We start from the raw sequence: 21,274 nt of genomic DNA, 5'->3' as shown, positions 1-21,274 counted from the left end.
TTTTATTACTATTCCACTTCCTCAGGAGTAAATGTTTTCCATTTATATCCAGTTTTCAATTGTTGTAAATTGTTAAGTAATTGAAAATTGACTCAAATTGCATGTAAATCTTTTTGAAATAATTGAAAAATCAAGTACTTAATACACATTCAGTAAAATAACTGCACCAAAACTGTAAAGTACTAAATTGACCAACTAAATCACATGAAATAGGTTCTCTCAAAAGGTAATTATGAAAGTTTGTGATGGTTCAAAGGTCATACCACATGGTATCTATCTGCAGCAGCAACACACCAGCAGTTCAAAAGCAATTTTCTTTTCCGAATTTGAGAAAGCGTTGTCAACATGTTTCTCAAAGGTGGTAAATAATGTATCATCATGTCGTTTGAATTATTAAATTAAGTGGTTGTTTCTGGATGATCACACCACAAGTGATATTTCATATAATGATGGAAAATACTAATGGATCCCTGATTGTCTGGTTTAGTTACCTCTCCTTTGCTTCCTTCTAATGGCCAGTAGGCACTTCTGGGATTGTCCAAAGAGTCCTCTTACATAACAGGGAACTGTCCTGCCTCGTATCGCATTCGCTTCCAACTTGTAGAACTTGCAGACTTGCAGACACATATATATATATATATATATATATATATATATATAATGGAATCCTGATATATTTTACTTAGAAATGATACAAGATTGTTAGTAACATTCGTCATACATTAGATTTTTATTTTAATTTCTAGTTGCATTCATTCATTTTTGACAGACAGACAACAGATTTCTTATTTGAAAATTTCAAAATAAAAGCCAATAAACGATTGTCTTATTCTTGACTGTATTTGGTCAAATGGATATTGTCAAAGTCAAACCATTCGATGTGGTCCGGATTATAAAAAGAGAAATGCTTGAAAATTTTTTCAATTGCAATTTTATAAAAAACAAAACAAAACAAAACAAAACAAACAAGAAAACAACCCAACAAATAAACAAATAAAACAAAGGTACTGTGGTTTCCTTCTATTGGATTTAAGGAAATTATGAAACAAACAGTTCAGCTCCAAATGAACTTTGCAAGCAGCAGTCTACCCCCAAAACCTTTGAACTTTGAAAAGCGAGTCACACTTGCCTGTGCTATTATCACCATTATCTTTGCATGGCATACACATCTTTATGTGGATTTCCTCATTATTTTTTCTCTCTGTGTGCTGTATGATTTGATTAAACAACCATTCACAGGTCATCATACTTTTACTTTCAAACCAGTGATCATGTCTTGTGTTGGTATCAAGCCTAGATAAATGGAAAGGGTTGAAGCAGGAGGGGCATCCGGTGTAAAAAGTGCAGCCAAATCAATCATGCTTCTTCCAAATAGAGAAAAGCAGAAACAGGGAATAAAATAATAATGTTTTTGAAATTGTTCTCGTCTTTACTCCATTCTTCATTTTATGTTTTTTTCAATTGAAAACTCAAGTTTTCAATTGAAATGTTTTAATAACATTTTTGACTGACCCCATAATTGCTCATCTGTCTGTCTGGGTGTACAGAGAAATTTAAAAACCTTCTCCCTCTATACAACAGGCGGAGTCTATTTATTTACTTACTATTTATTTATTTTTTGGTTTTATTATTTGCTTCAAGTTTGGGTTTCATTTTTGTGTGCAATTTTAGCAGTTTTTAGAATATTTCAGATTCTGCTTAGAGAGAGAAAACAGCTGCTCCTTCTTGAAAGATGTGATAGTCAGTGAGAAAGAAAGTGATCTACAGTTTAGATTTTTTGGTGACTGCGCAAAGAGATCTGAAAAAGTGGACTCAAAATACGGAAACACATTTTTTGCTCGTGAGTTTACTAACGAAGGGCTTTTATTTTGAATGCAAAGCCAGCGGAAATAGGAGTCTTATTGTGCTGCTGTTGACGGACGCGCTCCGGTTAGTTCCCTGAGCAGGGCTGGACGCGCAGGAGAGGAGTCACCATGGCACCGCTTGGACTAAAAGCAATTGTTGGAGAGAGTAAGAATCAGTTCTTTGTTTCTTTCAAAGAAAAATTGTAATTTTATATGACGTACCTGTCGACAAAGGCCTGGCAGTTATTAAAGTGTTGGCCAGGCTTGATGGACCAGCCAATCCCTGATGAGAGATGAGCGTGCCTTGAGTCAGGTTTGAAAGGAATATCCGGCAATGCGGCTCAAAGAGACTCTTTTTTATATCTTTCTTTTTTTTTTATTCCCTGAAAGTCGATGAGATAAAGAAGCACAGACGCCGTAATACTCTGCAAGATCGTCATTCATGCAGATTTAACTCTCCGATGACGTTCACAAAGAGGCCACGAAGTTGTGTTGTGGTGGTGCGTTTGGCTCTACCTGATGTTTGTGGGTTCATTGATCCATTATTGCGGTTTGTGTTTCATACATGAGCGCGGTCCTGGCCTGTGCAAATCCTTCTCTAATCTTTGGCCGTGTGGATTAGGCGCTGTGACATCAGTGTCCCAGGAGGAGAGGTGACACAGTGTCTGCTGTCAGCTGCACCCACACCCGATTGAACAATATTTTAGGTTATGCCATGGATGTTGTGTCTCAACCTGTGAGTCTCCCCCAGAAGTAAAGATGCGTAGAGAGAGAGAGAGAAAGAAAAAAAAGGTTAACTTTATAGATTTTTCTTTAGTGGCCTAAGTGATATTTAGAGGTAATACAACATCTTAACAGTTAATCATTGGGTTTAATTTATAATGTATTTGTTAGCAATTAAAATTCTTTATTAATGCAACGGAATGTAACTCCAAAACATGGCTTGAATTTACAATAACGCTGTATTATGCTGTAAAATAGGAGAATTTCTTCATCTTAACAAATACGTGATATACATAATATATTATTTCTATATATAATTATATAATATGTATATAAACCATTTAAACCTAAAACTAAACCAATTTAAATCAATTTAAGTCTTTAAGGCAGTATTTTATGAAGGTGTGATGATTTAGAAAACTTTACTAATAGTTAGTAATTATTAATTAATACAAAAATTCAAATATTTCATTGATTCATACAAATATGCATGTTCTTGGTGCCAAGGTTGTAAAATATGCCATTGGCTAGTGTGTACCATTATTATCATTGTTAGGTAATAATACCTCTATTAATATCAGTGATCGGTTTAGTTTCTCGTATATCCATGTTGATCCTGCAGCACTGTGAATGTGATAGCTCAGGAATGCCAAGATGGAATTTTGGTTGACACAAAATTTTGGCCATAACTCAAGAATTAATCTGCTGATTTTCAAACAATATTTGCAAAATTTTTGCACAATTTAACATAAATATTTTACTTAGCAATTTCAGAGTAGGGTTAAAATTGTCTACTTGTAATATTACTTTTACAGTAAAGGTATCAAACACATTTCTGTTGAGCATCATTCTGTAAATGTAAATAAGAAAAAAGCTTCAAGTCGTAAAAGAAGTTTCCATCTGCAGTGATGACTGTCGGAGAATATGGTCTACAGCAGGGCACTCCAGCTCCGGTCCTGGAGAGCTACTGCCCTGCGTGTTTTTGGACTTTCCCTGCTCCAACACACCTGATTCAAATGAGTGACTCCTTATGAGATCTCAGCAGAGCTGGATGATGAGCTGATCATCTAAATCAGATGTATTATTTAGTATAAAGGGAAAATTACCCACATGCCGTCTATCTGCCTATGAAGAAGTGCATTTTTCAGACAGGTGATTTTGCTCGTTATGTTTCCAATGTTATGTGGATTTTGAAGATAAACTACAGGAGGCAGTGCTGCAGAGAATCTGGTGTTTATAGGAACGGTTAGTTGCTGAAATACTAGGATACAGATAGAGCCATCTCCAGCAGCCTGTTATGTATCCTGCTTATGAAAGTTGCCTGCCAGGTGTCCTTTACTTCACGACACTCTCATCTACTGTAATCCGGATGACTAATTGGATAAACAGGACCCTTCACTAATGTGTACATCATTTAGGTTACCATCATTTCTCATACCTGGTCATACCATAACTGGTGCGTAGCTGAATATATCTGATTCACCTTTATGGAAATGTTTTTATCATAAATTATATATATATATTTAAAAAAAGTCAAATCTATTGGAAACATTCTTCCAACATGCTTCAGTGTCATGATAATGGTGATAAGATCTCAGGAGCAGATCTTTGTGTGAAGTGTTGCCCTGGCCCTCTGTGGAAACAGGGCATGTTGATTTGTTTTGGGGGATGTGTGTGCATTTGTTTGTGTGACACGTCACATCCGCTGACACAGAAACAGGATGGGGTAAGAGGATTGGGAGCAGATTAGATGCAATGATTGCAATGGGCCCTTCATGTTCAGCCTGACAGACTGGACAGGACTTTAAACCCCTATGGGGGAAATTGGGACATTGTTCATCAACCCAAGTGACATGACATTGTTCTTTGAACATCAGTTTGATTCTCACCGGGGGAGCTGACTCATATCTCTGTGTTATTTCTATATTCAAATTGATTTCACATGGTATATGTATCTGCTGTGAGCTGTGCTGCTGTACATTGTCCTCATGAGGATCCAAAACCAAAAATACATTTGTTTATTCATTTGCAGGATGATTCATAGTGGATCAAAAAAATCCAAACTGCGCTGACAAACAAGGATCAGTCTTTGTTTACCCAAAAAGCATACCAGAAAATACAATAAAGTGCAGTTCTTCCCTCAAAGCTCCAATATAGTGAAAAGCTGTCAATATTTTTGCAAAGTAAAACAGTAATTTACTGTATTTAAAATAAATATAGTAACATACTGTCATATCCATTCTGTAAAAGAAGAAGTACACTGTATTTAAAGATAAACACTGATATATTATTAAAGATAGTCTGATAGTCATTGGCAAAACAAGTTTAAGTGTACTTTGAGTCAAACAGCTGGCTGCTGTTCAGTTAACTTCAGAGTCACAAACTTTGTGATTCCACAAAAATAGATTTGAAAAGTAAATGTGAGTGAATGAATGTGTGGATTCCAGGTTTTATGCTGATGTGATAAACAATGTGTAATAAAATATTCCTTCCTTCCAGAGATAATGAACAATGTGATCAAGAAGGCACGAGAAAAAGGAAAATGGAAGGTAACAGTTCTGTTATAATAATCATTCCCCTCCTTAAGTATTCAGTCTCGGAACTGAATACTTAACTAAAATTAATCAATAACTGCTGTGTTCTAGGTGCTGGTGGTGGACAAGTTGAGTATGAGGATGATTTCCTCCTGCTGTAAGATGACAGACATTATGTCAGAGGGAATCACCAGTAAGTGCAACCACTCAGGTCACCTCAGTTTTAAGTTTAAAGTCACTTTAACCAAATGCAGTGCAGTTAAAATTAAATGATTTGATTTAATTCAGCTAAAGTAATCTTCTTACACCCACTGCCATGTAGCTGATTAAAGAAAACAATATTTTCTTTCAAGGTTAGAGGAATAATTGTGGAGAAAAGGCGTTTTGCTGATATATTGGCTTGCATCTAGTAAACATACTGTCTCAATTAAAAGTTCCTGATATTTTTCACATGTATTTCTAAAAGCGTAGCTTTTAGAAATTCCTGAGTCTAGAGCTAAAGGCAGGAAAATGCTAACATTTGGATCTCTGATTTAAAATTTTATATTTATCAACACACAACTGTTAATCACCATCAACCATATTTGACTCCGGAGTGGAGACTGTGTTTCTCAGTTACAGTGACTTTGACAAACCTTCAGAGAGCTCCACATAGTGACTGCACCCTCCTGATATCGATCAAAAAAATATTTCCAACATAACTATCCCTAAAACAGCAAATTTCCTTTATCGTGTGATCATGGTTCTGGTGTTATAAGTTAGAATAATTTTTACTCTTCAAATCACTCTTAGAACAAAAGAAAACCAAGTATATGTCAGTTTCATCATTTGGACTGAAAAATATTGAAATCATGAGTGCAGTAATGATGTCGAATGGATGTAGTCAAAAAGTGAGAAAAAAAAGTTTTCAGCAGAAGTTCCAGGTTAGCCTAAATGTAGATAATGGCCACTGACAGTGAATATAAAAACTGAGAATGTTTTGTCTTTACTTTGTATCTTCTGCACTGTAACCTTCCATAATAATAAACTCCCTCTGTTTCTCTGTGTCATGTTCTTACAGTGGATTTTGTAATTTTCTTTATGAGACTAAAGCAACTTCAAAAGTAAAGGAAATTATCTCCACACCCCATAATAACTGCACTTTGAAAGGAGTGAACAACAGAATTACTAATTTAATCACAACTGACAACAACTGTTAGTAGATTAAATGGTTCTGTTGCCTACTTTTTCAAAGGACTCAGCAAAGGAATTTTTCAAAATGTGATGTGACATTTGCCAGAGGAAGGGTCCTACAAACAGCAAATGCAGAGAGCATTGCTGCTGTTTAATGACGCTGTATTGAAATTGGTTCAAGTATTGATTGGTATTGTTTTCTTGTTTCCTTCAGTTGTAGAAGACATAACCAAGCGGCGTGAGCCTCTCCCCAGCATGGAGGCCATCTACCTTATCACTCCCTCAGATGAGGTAAATGATATAGGCTCTTTATAATTCTATGGTACAGAACACACTGATCACACCTTATCTTTTTGAATCCTGTATAATTTAGAAATTTTATCAAGCAACTGAGAAATGCTTATTTTAAGTCACGACATTCTTTCAGGTGAGTATTACAGTGTGTGTAGTAGTGTAGTGGGATTCTTGTGTCCTCTTCTTGTTCCTTTAAATGTTACATTGTGACTGAAGTAGGAAATGCCAGCATTTTGCAAAATTTGTTGGTTCAAAAGCTTAAACACTGTTCTCTGCTGTTTAAGTCTGTGGAGGGTCTGATCGATGACTTCAGAGACCCACAGGCTCCACGGTACCGAGGTGCTCACGTCTTCTTCACCGACAGTGAGTAAACACATTCCAACACAAGTTTAGATGGAACACAAACTCAAAGTCCTTGTAGAAACTCAAATAGTGATGTGTTGTGTGTTATCAAAATCAGTTGCATTTGTGATTTCTTTTGAAAGGAAAATTTTCAAACATTCCATTCTCTGGTTTGTTTGTGATATGGCTGCGTACAATGGCAGCATATAATAACTTGCTGTCACCTCCCCCAGCTGCCTTAACCATAGCAGAACAAAAACACGTCACAAAGAAATCAATACAACAAGAAGGGCATAAAAAAATGTACATCTTAAGAAAAAGTATTTTTATTAACCGTAAGATGTGTATCACATTACATGCTTTTTAGCTATTTTTTCCTCAGTTGTTTGATGGAAAGGCCTCTGCTGATAATATGATGACACAGATGCAAAAGTTTCTAATTAAATGTGTGTAAGCAAAGTGTCAACCCATTGTGATGCCACTCATTAGTTTGTAAGCTGTTCGTTAGCCACCTTGTTTTTCTGAGAAATCGCAAGTCATGACATTTATAAGGGAAGGTGTAGCTGAGGGGGAGTGAGCTGGAGCTGACCTGCTCTGTACTGTATCCTGATTTGGTGGCACAGTCTGTCAATCTTACAGTAACCACGCCCCGTTATGCATCCCTTGCTTTATAGTCTATTTGAAGAAGAAGGTTAAGGTTAAGGTTAGGGTCAGACTTATTCAGTAATATCAGTGAGGTTCACATGACTTGGAGATTCTAAGGTGTAACTACTAATTGTCTCTGGCAGTCACCATGCTTCTCACTCTCTCTCTGCAGCTATCCCAGACTCTTTGTTTGGACTGCTGACCAAATCACGCGCCTCCAAAGCCATGAAGGCCTTGACTGAGATCCATATTGCATTTCTGCCCTATGAATCACAGGTCAGACACTGTCTTTCAATTCAACCAATTGTTGCAGGTGTCTGAAAATATGGTAGGATGCTCCTGTTGTTTCATGCTGTTCATGTCAACCAACATCAACTCAACACTATCATAGTTTTGGTCAATTTGCATCCTCAGAGAACAGGAATGGGGGTTTCTAAGGTTCTATGTCCTTCTCATTGTTCTTTGTTTCAGGAGCACTTTGTCTTCAGACACAGATTTGACATTCCTTTGGGGTTAAAGTTGAATTGATACGAATTTGATAATCAAAGGTCAAAGGTCACAGTCACGTTTTTTACATTTAGTTTCTATGAATGGAGTGACATTTGCAGAATCATCATTGAAAATCAGTCGGCTCTAAATGATAATGCAATGCTATGTTTAACACTGGGAACTTGCAGTATCTACATATAACAGTCAAAGCAAGCAATGACTTAAGGCATGTGAGGATGAGTTTTGTTGATTTTGCCAAAGAATTATTAATGTGAAGCTTGAACCTTGGAAAGGACTTTTTTTTCTCTTCTCGGGACTCCACTATTTTGGTCTCCACCGACTTGTGAGAGACAAACAGCTTTTCAGTTGCTAAAGTCTCCTCTGTGCTGGCAAGCATGGCTCTAGCTTTAACTCTCTGCTGACCAGTGCAGGGCGCAATGTCTGGTCAAGGTCTGTCACAGTTTATTCACTGAGAACAGCTGCCTACATCTGGAAATTATGCTGATGAGGTACCAAACTGAACCAAAGCAGTAATCTTGGAGACCATAAAGCCAAATCAAAGAGCTGCAAATGGTATATTATCCTGACATTTACTGGTTGAATAAGTATTAACACATCAGTTATGATAGTAATAATTATGTTGTAGTGAGTGATCCGGGTCCTGTGTGGCTTCAGAATCTTAGGTAGCTGCAGAATGAGGGCAGAGAAAGACAGACAGAAGTATAAACGATAGGAAGACACAGAGTCAATGCCCTGCAATAGTGTCATATCAATATGTGATGTGTGTGAGAGAGAAAACAGAGGGATCAGTGCGAACAACAGCAGCTGATGATTTGAAGATGACCTCAGCCAGAACAAACTATGAGCCTTAACAAAGAGGAAAATCTTAAATCTAATCTTAAACGCAGAGAAGGCGTTTGTCTGGTTTTGTCCACAGCAGAGGATCCTGATAGCTGAAGGCTCTGCCTTCTCTCAAAAACTCTCACAAGAAAACTATGGTTTGTGAAACCAGTGTTTTATAGGGAGTTTTGAGCTTTCTCTTGATTTTACAGGATTTCTATCCAGAGAAGTTTAAGAGCGAGAAGTCTAATCTAGATGTGAAAAGTATACTCACTACTTTTTGGGTACAATGTCTCTCAGGTCTAGGAAGAAACCTGTCCCAGAATTGAAGGACATATCCTGGTTAAATATGACCCCAAGGTTTGCATAACTCTGTAGAACTTTAGGTAACGGTGTGGGCCAAAGTTTTTTCTGAGCTATTTCTGGATGATAATCAACTTTTAACCCTGAATGAAAAACCTTCAAACATATTCAAGCATACATATCAAACAAAACAAACACTCTCACTCACTCTCTCTTATGTGGGAGTTCTGGAGCCAATCCGAGCCAACCTTCCAGATGAGGGCGCGGTACACCCTGGACAGGTTGCCAGCCTATCTTAGGGTCAACACATAGAGACAGAGACAAACAACCAGTCACACTCCTGCAAGCTCCGCACAGAAAGGCCCCAGGCTTGGGAATTGAAGTCACTACCCTTTTGTGTTTAGGCAAAAGTGCTAACTGCTATGCCGCCATGCTGGCCAAATTTTGAACATATAGTTCTAATGCAAATCTCTTTTGAAAATATAAAATGAATAAAATGATGTTAAAAAGAGCTTTCTTCCTGAAACACTTGTATTTGTAAAGATGGTTTGCTTGAAAAGTGTGCTTAAACCTTTGCAAGGATATGATTAGTTACAGACAGAAAATCCCCGACTACGCTGCAGAAAAAATCTGAGAAGAGTTTTGAAGCAAAATGAGAATATATTAATCCCCCGCCCCCCACCTAGCCTGTGATGGTGACACAGGCCCTTAAGAGGACGAGACTGACAGTGTTTTGTGTTGGATCAGCTTTAGTCGTCAATCCGTTGCTGCTATCCTATGGTTTTAATCCCGAGAGGGCGGAACAAATCAGAGCAGTCCTCACGCGCCCGCCCCCTCAATGGACACAAACGCTCGTACTCTGCAGCCAATGGGAGCACAGATGAGATGTGTGACAGGAGAAAGCACAGGGATTCTAATCTTGTAACAGATGGATGCATGTGGACTTTGTCGTTTGTAAGTGCCTGTGTATAGAAAACAGTTTAATTAGTGTCAGATTCAGACTGCCAGTGCCAGTGTTTTCAGACGGAAGTTTATCAAACACATTTTTATTTATTGTTTTGTCTTGAAGCATTTTTAGCCCCAAATGATAATAATTTTCTCCTTCTCCAAGGGATGAAAACTTAATTTATTTTCATCTATGAAATCACAGGACAGTCAAACTCTTCATCAAAGCTGAATATATTAAGTATATCAATTCACATGGATTATGTCAAACATTGACCATTCCTGCTTTCAATCCTATGAGATTATGTCCTTCTTATTGACGACCAGTATAGCAGTAACACAACTTGGAGACAGGAATGAATTTGAGGTTGAAGCTCAGGTTGTCTCTTTGTTATGTCCCACATGTCCAGGTTTTCTCTCTGGATAAAGTCGATGCCTTTCAGGACTTCTACAGCCCATTCAAGGCTGATGTGAAGACCAACATGTTGGAGCGCTGTGCTGAGCAGATAGCAACCCTCTGCGCCACACTCAAAGAGTATCCAGGAGTCCGATACAGAGGGTGAGACCAGCCATTGAATTTCAGTAGTTTTTCTTTCTTCTTGCTGGTTTTAATACACTTTTAGCTTAAGTCGCAATCTGCAACCTATCATTCCTCTTATACAGCTGCAAAAAAGTTGTTTCGTGTGATGCTGTATGTCTGTGTTGGTTCAGGGAGTACAAAGACTGTGCAGTTCTGGCTCAGATGCTTCAGGAGAAGCTGGATGGTTACAAAGCAGATGACCCCACTATGGGGGAGGTAAGAGAGTGGAGCAAAATCCTTCAGTTATAACTGCTGAGAATCAGATGTATCTCTCAGAGTCAGAATGTGTGGACCTACTGGATGAAGTACATGTGAAATAGTGGTCCGTCACATGTTGCGTTTCACCAATATCACTAGGCACAATCTAACCTAGAAGAAGGATTTTTTTAAAAAAAAAAAGCATTACTTTGTAAGTACTTTTGATAAATAAAGTTACTGAAACCTGATAGAATAGTGACTGACTGAATGGAAGCTTGTAGCTAGACTACAGGGGAAGTGATGATTGAAAAGACAGGCAGTGAGCATAGAGCTGGACTGTGGCAGACTGGAGGCGTAAACCTGGCACAAGGAAACTGATTATTAAAGATGCAGGTAGGGACTCACCTCTAGCAATCCAAGGTTTACTCAGTCCATGGGGATAGATTATGGGTGGAAGCCAGAGGAGACACTAACAGTGGCTACATCCATTTACATGAATATGCAAATAGATGAAACACAATGAAATTAATCAATTTGACCATCCCAACACAAACTATTAATGAAGCATCTTAGCAGAGTTTGTTATTTTATTAATTTAATATTAGCAATAACTGTCAGAAAGAGAGGGAGGGTGCGAAGCAGCTAAGGGTGATGGGTTAAGTGACCCCGTCAATACATTTTGTGCCCATTGGAAACACAACTGTTGTGAGTATTTACAAGTGTTTTCGGATCGATGAAGATGTTTTTGGAATTTTCTTGTGTTCTGTTTTTTACATGTTTTAACTAGAGTTGTGAACTGACCTCAATATACTGTAGAATCCACGAAGAGAAAAGCTAGTTAATCAAAGCATCAGCTGTTTCACAGGCAAAGGGGTCAAAGTTTTCAACTGTTACCATAGTATTTGAATTGTGGGAGGTGTGGTTAACCAAAGTCTGTGTTTTGGCAAATCAAATTTACCAGATCTGGAATGGTGAGCTGTATTAAGATAACTTCCATAGTGTGTACAAGCTTTTGTGTTTCTTCTGATGCTTCCAGGGTCCAGACAAGTCCCGTACTCAGCTGCTCATTCTGGATCGTGGCTTTGATCCAGTGTCACCTCTCTTGCATGAGCTCACGCTGCAGGCTATGGCCTATGACCTGCTGGGCATTGAGAATGATGTGTACAGGTAAAGATGCTACTGAAGGAACTTTCACAGTGTGCCCCTCAGTATGTATGTGGCCTTTAGGTGTATTGAACTCAGGTGTCCCAGCCGATATGCTAAAGTCCCTCCATTTAGTCCAAGGAAGAAGCATTAAATGCTAATAGATAAAGATGATAGAAGTCTTTCTATCTGCTTTGTAAAGCATGTATTCCTACTGATATAATTTAGATTTTTTTCAAAAGACGTGGAAGACTGTCTCACTTTGACTTTGATGACTAATCTCTCTTGCTGTCTCTGCCAGGTTTGAAACCAGTGGGATGGGAGAGACCAGAATGAAGGAGGTACTGCTGGATGAGGATGATGACCTGTGGCTGAGTCTAAGACACAAACATATTGCTGAGGTGTCTACGTGAGTGTTTTTGGCTTGCCGCTCAAATAGCAGGAATAAACTATGAATGAGTTGCTCCACCATTAACCTAGAGCTCTGTGAAATATGGCCCCAGGGACTTAGCCTACCGACATAATTTTCCTGTCTGTCTCATTCTCTCATCCTTTCAACCTCACAGAGCAGTGACTCGCTCTCTGAAGGAATTCTCCGCCAGTAAAAAGATGAACACTGGAGAAAAGGTAAAGGACCTATTGTACCAGGTTTTCATTGCAGCTTTGCACAACATAAAAGTTTTTTATGAACTAAATCTAATGCAGTCCCTGTTTCCACTGAGTTATGTGTAAAGAACACATTTCTCCTCACACAATATCTCTCTAATCTATGGTAGTGAATTTCCAGTCTGTGAGAAGAAGTGGCTTCATTTCAAATTGTTATGATTCCAACTGCCAAGTGTGGTAGCTAACCTATGCTAGCCATATAGTTGCTCATAAATTTTTATTTTCATTATTATTACTAAGCAAGTTGATGGAAACACGTCTTGTGTCACTTTCAGCTACTGTATTTCTGCTGCAGCTGTCCTCCATACAGTCACAAAGATGAAAAAGGAAAACAAAAGTGTCGGGCTCTGTATTTTATTCAAATTTGCTGATACTTCATGTTCACATTACAACATACAAACTTATCACATGATAGTATCTAATCATTTATATTGCTAAAAATGTGAAATGAGTCACATTACAATGTGAAAAAGTTCCATATGCTGATTTTTAAGATGCACAGTGTCATATTTATAATCTTGAGCATCACTCATTTTTGCTATGTTTTGGCCACTTGCTTTTCAATGGCCTTATATATGTTGTCAGATTCTTCAATCCAAAACGAAATTTCTTGAATTATTATGGAATTATATTGTTTACAAGTAAAGCATTAATCTGTAATGTAACAAATGATGTTTTCTAAATCCATAGGAATCAGCATTGTGTTGAAATAAATTATGTCAAAAAATAACCATGGCGGGAGAGTAGTATCGTAGTAAAATCACCGAAGCGGTCATGTGAAAACATAACTGTAACTCCTTTCCTCCACCGTTAATTTATCACACATCTGTCTTTCAGACCACCATGAAGGAGCTTTCTCAGATGCTGAAGAAAATGCCTCAGTATCAGAAAGAGCTTAGCAAGGTAAGAGCTGAGGTGTCACTGCAATGTCATTATAACTCGATGTCATGGATCTCATAAAATGGATGCAGAGCTGCACTCAGGTGTCTGATGTAAAATCTTTTTTCTTTTTTCTTCAAATGTTCCTGTACTTGATTTGAGCCTATCTGTAAAAACCCAAGCTGACTATATATATTTAAAAAAAAGAGACACCTGTGTATGGAAGGTGACACAATCAGACTGGATGTCAGGATAAAAGACAAGCCATGAAATCCACAATTTTGACAGGAATGCAGGGAGGGATTTGCCCACTATATAAAGCTTTTTCTAGCATATTGAATATATCCTGGAACAATCTATAACTGTTAATCATAGAAGGTAACCTGAACTCTTCCTCAAGTCAGCCAGAAACTGAATGAGGCCTTGGTCAGCATTCACGAAGCATTGGCAGGCCGGCTTTCAACACTTGAAAACTTTGCATTAAGACAAGGAAGCGGCGAATGGACTGGCATATATACTGCTGGACTGCTGGGCGAATGAGCCACAGGTGTGGAGACGGGCGGGGAAAACCAGGTGCAGGGAATGAGCAGACAGCATGGGCTGAGAGGGGGGTGTGACCTGAAATGACAGGAGAGTAAGTAAGTAAGTGATGAGACAAAGTAAGAATTGGGATTCTTGACGCCTTTTTGTTCTTTGCCCAGGCAAGACACCTCTAAAACTGGCTGTGGTTCAAGAGTGGCTTGACCCAAATACAGTTGCAGTCCATTTCACAGCAATGACCGTTAAAAACTAAATTAGTTAATTAGCTGATTAATTAGCATTAAGTGCTCCATGATGCTATAATATTAAACTTTTAAACAATATTACATTTTTGTAACATGCTGAATTTTTGGGTTTTTGTTAGCTGTAAGTTACAAATAACAAAATTAAAATAAACAAATGATATATATCAGACCATATACAGTATCTATATATCATATATCAGACTGTGTAATTAATCTATTTTAGATATGAGTTTAATTTTTTGAACTATATATAATTATATATAACTATAATACATTCTGTAGAGTCCAACTTATAAATCATCAAATCTTATTCATTTTCATATACTTCATTATCCTATGGGAAAAAATAAGTTCACTCAGTCAGGGTTACTTCTGTTTAAAATACACAACATACTGAGGATAACAAATAACGACATGACTGAACCTGACAAGTTTTTTTTTTTTTTTTTAAGATTTCTTTAAAGAGATCCAACCCTTAAGAACCCTTAAAACATGTTTCCTTTCTTATTATTTGCAGATAGGCTATTTTCTCTTTGTCAAACTCACAAGCACCATTCTCCTCTCTTACCTCAGTATTCAACCCATCTCCACTTGGCTGAGGACTGTATGAACCATTACCAGGGCACTGTGGACAAACTTTGTCGCGTAGAACAGGTACACCAGAGACGCCTCTGTTATTTTGTTAGATGTGTCCCTAGCATGGTGGTCCGGTGTATGCAACTAACAACAGCATGTATATGTGACTGAATGCGCTTGTTCTTTTATTAAGATGAACAGGATCACGTCTGTTCAATAAGTCTAACTGAATGAGGTGAAGTAGGGGGACAGAGGGATGTGGGCCAAGTTACTAGGGCTTGGTTTGGGCCATTACACAGGTGAACAACTTCTTCCTCTGCAGGGCAGCAGGGCATTCAGATACATTGTAGAGAGGTAGTGCTTTTTTTTTTGCGAGCTCATTAGGTTAATAAAATATATAAACAATGTGCTGAAAAAATTGGGCTCAAGCCAGCTGGGGAGCTTTTGGTCAGAAGCCACTTAAAATGAAAGATTTTTTTATCTCTGACCTCCTGCTTTTCCTCATTGTTTTGAAGGATCTGGCAATGGGCACAGATGCAGAGGGAGAGAAGATTAAAGATCCCATGAGGCTCATTGTGCCCATTTTACTGGACACTAATGTCAGTATTGCTGACAAGATCCGCATCATCCTGCTCTACATCTTCCTTAAGAATGGTGAGCTGTCCACTGTCACGTTCTTCTGATGACAAATAATGAAAAAAAAAAAAGACTTCATTTTAACTTCACAAAAAACATAAACTTAATATTTAAATTTTTTAACATGTATGCACCAGTGTTTCCTGGCACTTAACTGTTTTAGCATGCATTACATGTGCTTGTTCCCATGCATGTATGTTTTGTGTGTATGGACAGTAACTCTATGGTGCATGTGTTTGTGTGTTTAATGTGTGTGCCAGGGGTGACTGAGGAGAACCTGTGTAAACTCCTTCAGCATGCAAACATCCCACCAGAGGACAGTGATATCATTTCCAACATGGCACACATGGGTGTTCCCATTGTCTCTGAGGTGAGATGTCCTGGCCTACTACCTCAGTGTGTCACTATAAACCTATAAATCTTAATCCTACAGTGTTTCCTACTGCGCATAACAATAATTCTTTAAGTCACTCACTCATCATCTACCGCTTGTCCATTTCCGGGTTGTGGGGGGTGGGAGGAGGGACACTGGAGCCAATCCCAGCTCACACCGGGTGAGGGTGGGGTACACCCTGGACAGGTCAGCAGTCCATCACAGCGACCAACAACCACTCACACTCACACTCAGACCTACGGACAGTTTAGAATCTTTGGATGGTGGGAGGAAATCCACACAAGCACAGGGAGAACATGAAAACTCTGCACAGAAAGGCCACAAGGCCTGGAACCAAAATCACAACCTTCTTGTTGTGGGGCAACAGCGCTAACCACCATGCAGCCATGCTGCCCCATTCTTGAAGTCACTATTTGAAATAGAATGAGCACAGTATTCCTAAAGCTGTGCACTATATCATTAGCAAGCATCACTCAAGCATCATTTAATTTGATTACATTTTCAACCTTAATCGCATGGGATGCTGGAGCCAATCCCAGCTGGTATCTTGGGCAAAGGAAGGGTTCACCGTGGACAAGTCACCAGTCTTGCAGGGCCGACATTTAGAGATATAGAGGCAAGCATTCACACTCACATTCAGGCCTACGGGCAATTTAGAGCCACTGCTTAACCTAGATGTCCATATCTATGGATTATTGGAGGAAAGCTACACAGGTACGACAACATGGAAATGCTACACAGAAAGGCCTCAAGGATTCAAACCCATAACTTTCTTGCTGTGAGCGCGCACCACCATCACACACGCTGCCCAGAGGACATTATGTTTGTCATTATCATTTCTTGTTTTTATATTAGCAGTGGATCAATTCACATTGGATGTTGTAGTGAGAATTTCCAGCAGTACGGCAATGAATGCTTGATTGTGTATGTTGATGGTAATGAACAGTGCAACACAGTTCTGCATTGATATGTTTTTAATAATTTTTGGATAAAGTGGAGCTTTGGGAACAATTTACTGACATTTTAATGGGATTTTTGATAGCAAAAACCATCAGATATCACCAAATTTATCCTTTATATCTTTCAAAATAACTGTGTTACAATAAAAGTCACATTACCATTTTTATTTCCCATTATAAACCCCCAGCGAATGTCTAGGACATAATCCATACTTTAGCTGAAAAAAAAAAAAAAAAAAACCCTGCCACTTTTAGTTTGTATGTATGCAAGCATATTTTTTTTTCTTCAAATCAGGGAAGCTGTGTGAGTAGCACAATGGCCTCTGAATATTGCAAGACTGACATTTGGCATGTGGTCCTAAACAGCACACACTTCGTATTCGAGGTGAAGGCACATGAGTGATCAGTCTCATTACTTCACAGGGCACCACAAAGAAAACCAAGAAGCCAGATCGTAAAGAGCGAGTCAGTGAACAGACCTACCAGCTCTCCAGGTGGACTCCTCTTGTTAAGGATCTCATTGAGGTACTTCTAATGTGCTATAGCTGCACATTACTGTTGTACCATTACTACAAGCATCTTAATGATATTTTTATCTTAAGACTGGTGTTGATCTTTTTGTAATGTTAGAATCTTCGGAGCGAGCCAGTGCAATGTGTCAGCTATTTCTTTGACCTTATAGTGCTTCACTTTATATTAACATAATGTAATTTTGTAATAATAAAAAATCCATTGTAATTGCATAATTACAATGCTTTTACAATTAAATTGCTTGTTAAAAAAATGAGGCTTTAAAGACATAAATGTAATTACATTACACATTTGTTCCTATAGGATGCCATTGAGGACAAACTTGACCCCAAGCAGTACCCATATATTTCCCAGCGACAAGTTTCTGCCAAATCCAGTGCTCCATCAAGGTGCGTGCTTAATGAATAAAATGAAGAAGAATGGGGCCATTATTGAAGCCGCTATCTGGACAGTCCTGAAAAATGTTTTATCCATTTGCATTTCTGTCATAATCCAGTGCTCGCTATGGTAACTGGCACAAGAACAGGGGCCCCACAGAGATCAAGACAGGGCCCCGGATCATCATCTTCATTATTGGAGGGGTGACATACAGCGAGATGCGTTGCGTGTATGAAGTCACCCAGGCCAATGGCAAGTGGGAGGCCCTAATTGGTGAGTTCACTGGACCGGGATGTCTACATCATTTTACTCATTCATATCCATTCGGCTGGTTTTCATTAAGTCTGAGGAAATTACCCTCATAACCCTAATATATATAGATATATACAGATATGCTGGTTTTTATTTGAGAAGTAGGTAAGAGTGTTTGGCCATGACCCATAAATTAAAATGAAAACATTTGCTTGCAGACTTGGGTGCAAGCATGGGCATGTCCTGGTCTGATTATGATTATGATTATAATCCCATGCTCTGTGAGGGCCAATAGGTTTGGAGGAAATCAATCTCCTCAGATTGGAGGAGGTGAAATCTCCAAAAGTGTTTACAGTTAATTTAGACTTTATTATACTTATCGCCTTTTGTCACTATGATCCCTGAGGAGCTTCTTTTTTTAAACCAGAATTCCATAGATTAATATTTTATGGCTTCATCTTTCTGACATGGACATTATATAACAATTTCATCCGGGATTGCATCCTTGCTAAGCTTTCAGGATTTTGTCCCCTGTAGGTTCCACCCACATTCTCACCCCCCCTAAGTACCTAAAGGAACTACAGCATCCAGACTTCTTGGACCCCAGTGCCCCACCAGAGGGCACAGAGGAGCCACCTGCAGAATGAAAAGACTTTTGGAAGTAAATACACATGTCCTGATGTCATTCATGAATTTGTGTTCCCCTATGTTGACCTCCCTTTCTATGTGTCCCACCTGAGACCTGCTGGTCCGTGCAGCATTTCCTTTCAGTGATTCTGCATGCTGTATTTGTGAGATAACTGCGGTGGTCCCCAAGTTTCATATGCATATGTTGAACTTGTGGCATTGGCAAAAGAGATAACCCTAGTAATTGCACAGCAAGTTGAGGGGAAGATGAAGGAGGCAGCTGGAGCAACCAGAAGAAGCAGTGAGAACATCACAGCATTTCTCCTTGCCTTCCAGTTTGGACACTCAGAAGTTGCAGAAGCACTTTTGACAATAGTTAGCAGACATGTTGAGTTAACAATGATGCATTTTGCCCAGAGTATTTCACATATAAAATCATCTCTCAACAATTCAAAATTAGGAAATCATGGATTATGACACAGCAGGCCCCTTGGCAAAACATATAAAAGTTCCCTACCTCAATTCTGTGGGAACAAGGCACCCAGTCATTCTGTACCTCCTATATTTTTTTTAATTAGTTTGCTTCTTTTTGAGGTCATTTTGTATCCTGACCACTAGAGGTCTCAAGTATTGAGTCACAACCAACCATGGTGAGACTGAAGAAATCAAAGGTTTTGTTTAACTAGTTGCAGGCTGTATACTTGACAAATTATATTTAATAGGTTTCTAGGTCAATGCATCCCACTAGAAAACACCAGACACAAAATGAATTTTTGAAGAAAAAACTCTCATCAGTGCTAGAGAGCAAATCTCATTTTTCTCTGATTACACTTAGTCATGTAGCTCAAGTCAGCTATATCTGCTGACCTCTTTCTGACCCCTGGGCCACTGGAATTCAGTGAATCATCATGGCATAAAGCCCAGCATTAACATTTATTGCCACTGATCAGATTTCTCCCCCAGAATCATGATAAGGTAGCACAGAAATATCTAAAATGATAATATGGTGATAATCTGATGGACTGTTGATGCTGCTCCATCAACATTAACAATTGTAGACACTATGTGCATTTTCTAATATACATGATATTTCCTCAAACTACAGTTCAGGCTGCCTCAGTTTCTATTTTCATAGTCATAGTGTTTGTGTGTCTCTCTGTGTTACCTGTGGTGTTGTGCTGTGCTGTACCCTGTCTTACCTTCTGTTCCCTTCGGTAGACCTGTATCAATAGTAGCGTAGTTCTCTCTTCAAAAACATCTTTGGCACTTTTCCTCTCCGTGCAGGCAGAGAGTGACAGATGCATGCTAATCCAAGAACATCTTTATTAATGTCTCATTGTTAATTTTTCTTTGTGAAGGGCAAACTGTTGAAGTGAATGTGTTTTACTTCCAATCTCAAATAAGATTTAATACATTGTTTTGTTGTGAAAATAATCAACACCAGCCAACCATGTGTCTTTTTGCGTAGATTGATACATAGGTCACAGCACCACATGTTGAGATTCAAATTAACTGTATTTTTATTCTATAAAATGCCTGGACCGGTAAAAAGGAAAACCAGACAACTTTTATTACCCCAACAGAAATGACAGAACTACAGTAAATGTCCACCCCTGAATGCCTCAGACAAATCAGACATCATATAGTAAATGAAACAAGCTAATGGTGGACCTTAAATATGTGGGGGCTTTAGCTGTTAATCTCTGATGGGACGCAAACACCAGCTAAGCCAAACCTCCACACCTTTATCTTGGCCTAGTGCAAGGCGCATTGCTTCCTGTACTGATATAAATAACGGGAACCCCCCCAGAAATGGTCTTTGTAGTTTAGCTGGTTTTTACAGGCAGGAATGAATGCAAAAGCTGACTGATTTCTGCCATATGCATCTCTAAGATGACCAATAAAACAGGAGGCTTTCCTTCAAGTGAATAGTATACTGTCATGGATCATCATACATCCTCTTATGTCTTTCAGGATCAACTGAAATCTTCACCCCATCTCGCCTTGTGAAAGTCCTCAGAAATTTAGATAAAGAAGAGCAGACCAGCTAAGAAGCTCACTGTAGTGCTCCCTCCTCCATCCTCTGCAGCACCATGACAACCCCGCAGCCGCCTTCTCCCCACAACGCAACATGTCAAATATACAGTACACATTTGGTGTGGAGCGCCAACCCGTTGTCTTGTAACCTTGAGACTATGGTTTAAATTCAGCCTGTTGATGTGGATCAAAGTTTATTGGAGGAGACTGAAGTTTGTATTGAATGTTAGCCATTGTAAACTATTTGGTGACTATTTCTTTGGTAAGGTAATTTATGTGGAATCAATTTAAATGATGGGATGACAGTCGGGGATGAGTTTATTTTTGGACCATATTCCACTGCTTCACAGTTGGAATGGATCTCATGGATCTGACACATTAACATCTACTGGGATCCTTCCCATTAAAGTACCCAACTTTCCTCTTAGAGCACTTTCAACACTGTAGCAACCATGCAACACTGGACGAGTAATCGGTTTCACAGTCATGTGTCTGACCTTG

The 21,274-nt window shown here is 38.7% G+C and overlaps 1 protein-coding gene across 2 annotated transcripts; it reads left to right on the top strand.

The window, feature by feature from the left end:
* Positions 1 to 1,973: 1,973 nt before the first annotated feature.
* Positions 1,974 to 20,836, top strand: stxbp1b (syntaxin binding protein 1b). Of its 2 annotated transcripts, XM_029510917.1 has the most exons (20): positions 1,974 to 2,010; positions 5,067 to 5,116; positions 5,213 to 5,294; positions 6,489 to 6,565; positions 6,853 to 6,931; positions 7,728 to 7,831; positions 10,543 to 10,691; positions 10,844 to 10,928; positions 11,947 to 12,077; positions 12,355 to 12,462; positions 12,620 to 12,680; positions 13,557 to 13,622; positions 14,957 to 15,037; positions 15,475 to 15,613; positions 15,856 to 15,965; positions 17,372 to 17,473; positions 17,783 to 17,868; positions 17,976 to 18,130; positions 18,647 to 18,770; positions 20,711 to 20,836. In XM_029510917.1, the coding sequence occupies exons 1-19, from the start codon at positions 1,974 to 1,976 to the stop codon at positions 18,754 to 18,756; spliced, it is 1,812 nt and encodes a 603-aa protein (XP_029366777.1). In that variant the 3' UTR covers positions 18,757 to 18,770; positions 20,711 to 20,836. The 2 variants fall into 2 exon arrangements, with proteins under 2 accessions (XP_029366777.1, XP_029366778.1); XM_029510918.1 differs by lacking the exon at positions 18,647 to 18,770 and having other exon boundaries at positions 20,711 to 20,787.
* The last annotated feature ends 438 nt before the right edge of the window (positions 20,837 to 21,274 follow it).

The sequence above is a fragment of the Echeneis naucrates genome, chromosome 9 (assembly GCF_900963305.1).
Source record: "Echeneis naucrates chromosome 9, fEcheNa1.1, whole genome shotgun sequence".
NCBI classification, from domain to species: Eukaryota; Metazoa; Chordata; class Actinopteri; order Carangiformes; family Echeneidae; genus Echeneis; species Echeneis naucrates.
This window is presented reverse-complemented; position numbering and strand designations above follow the sequence as displayed.

What these genes read in the sequence shown, in the direction of transcription:
- stxbp1b (XM_029510917.1), top strand. Translation starts at nt 1,974, where the DNA reads ATGGCACCGCTTGGACTAAAAGCAATTGTTGGAGAGA. An exon ending in AACTTTGTCGCGTAGAACAG is followed by an intron (nt 15,038 to 15,474) that starts GTACACCAGAGA and finishes ATTGTTTTGAAG; the next exon opens with GATCTGGCAATGGGCACAGA. An exon ending in CAAGTGGGAGGCCCTAATTG is followed by an intron (nt 18,131 to 18,646) that starts GTGAGTTCACTG and finishes TGTCCCCTGTAG; the next exon opens with GTTCCACCCACATTCTCACC.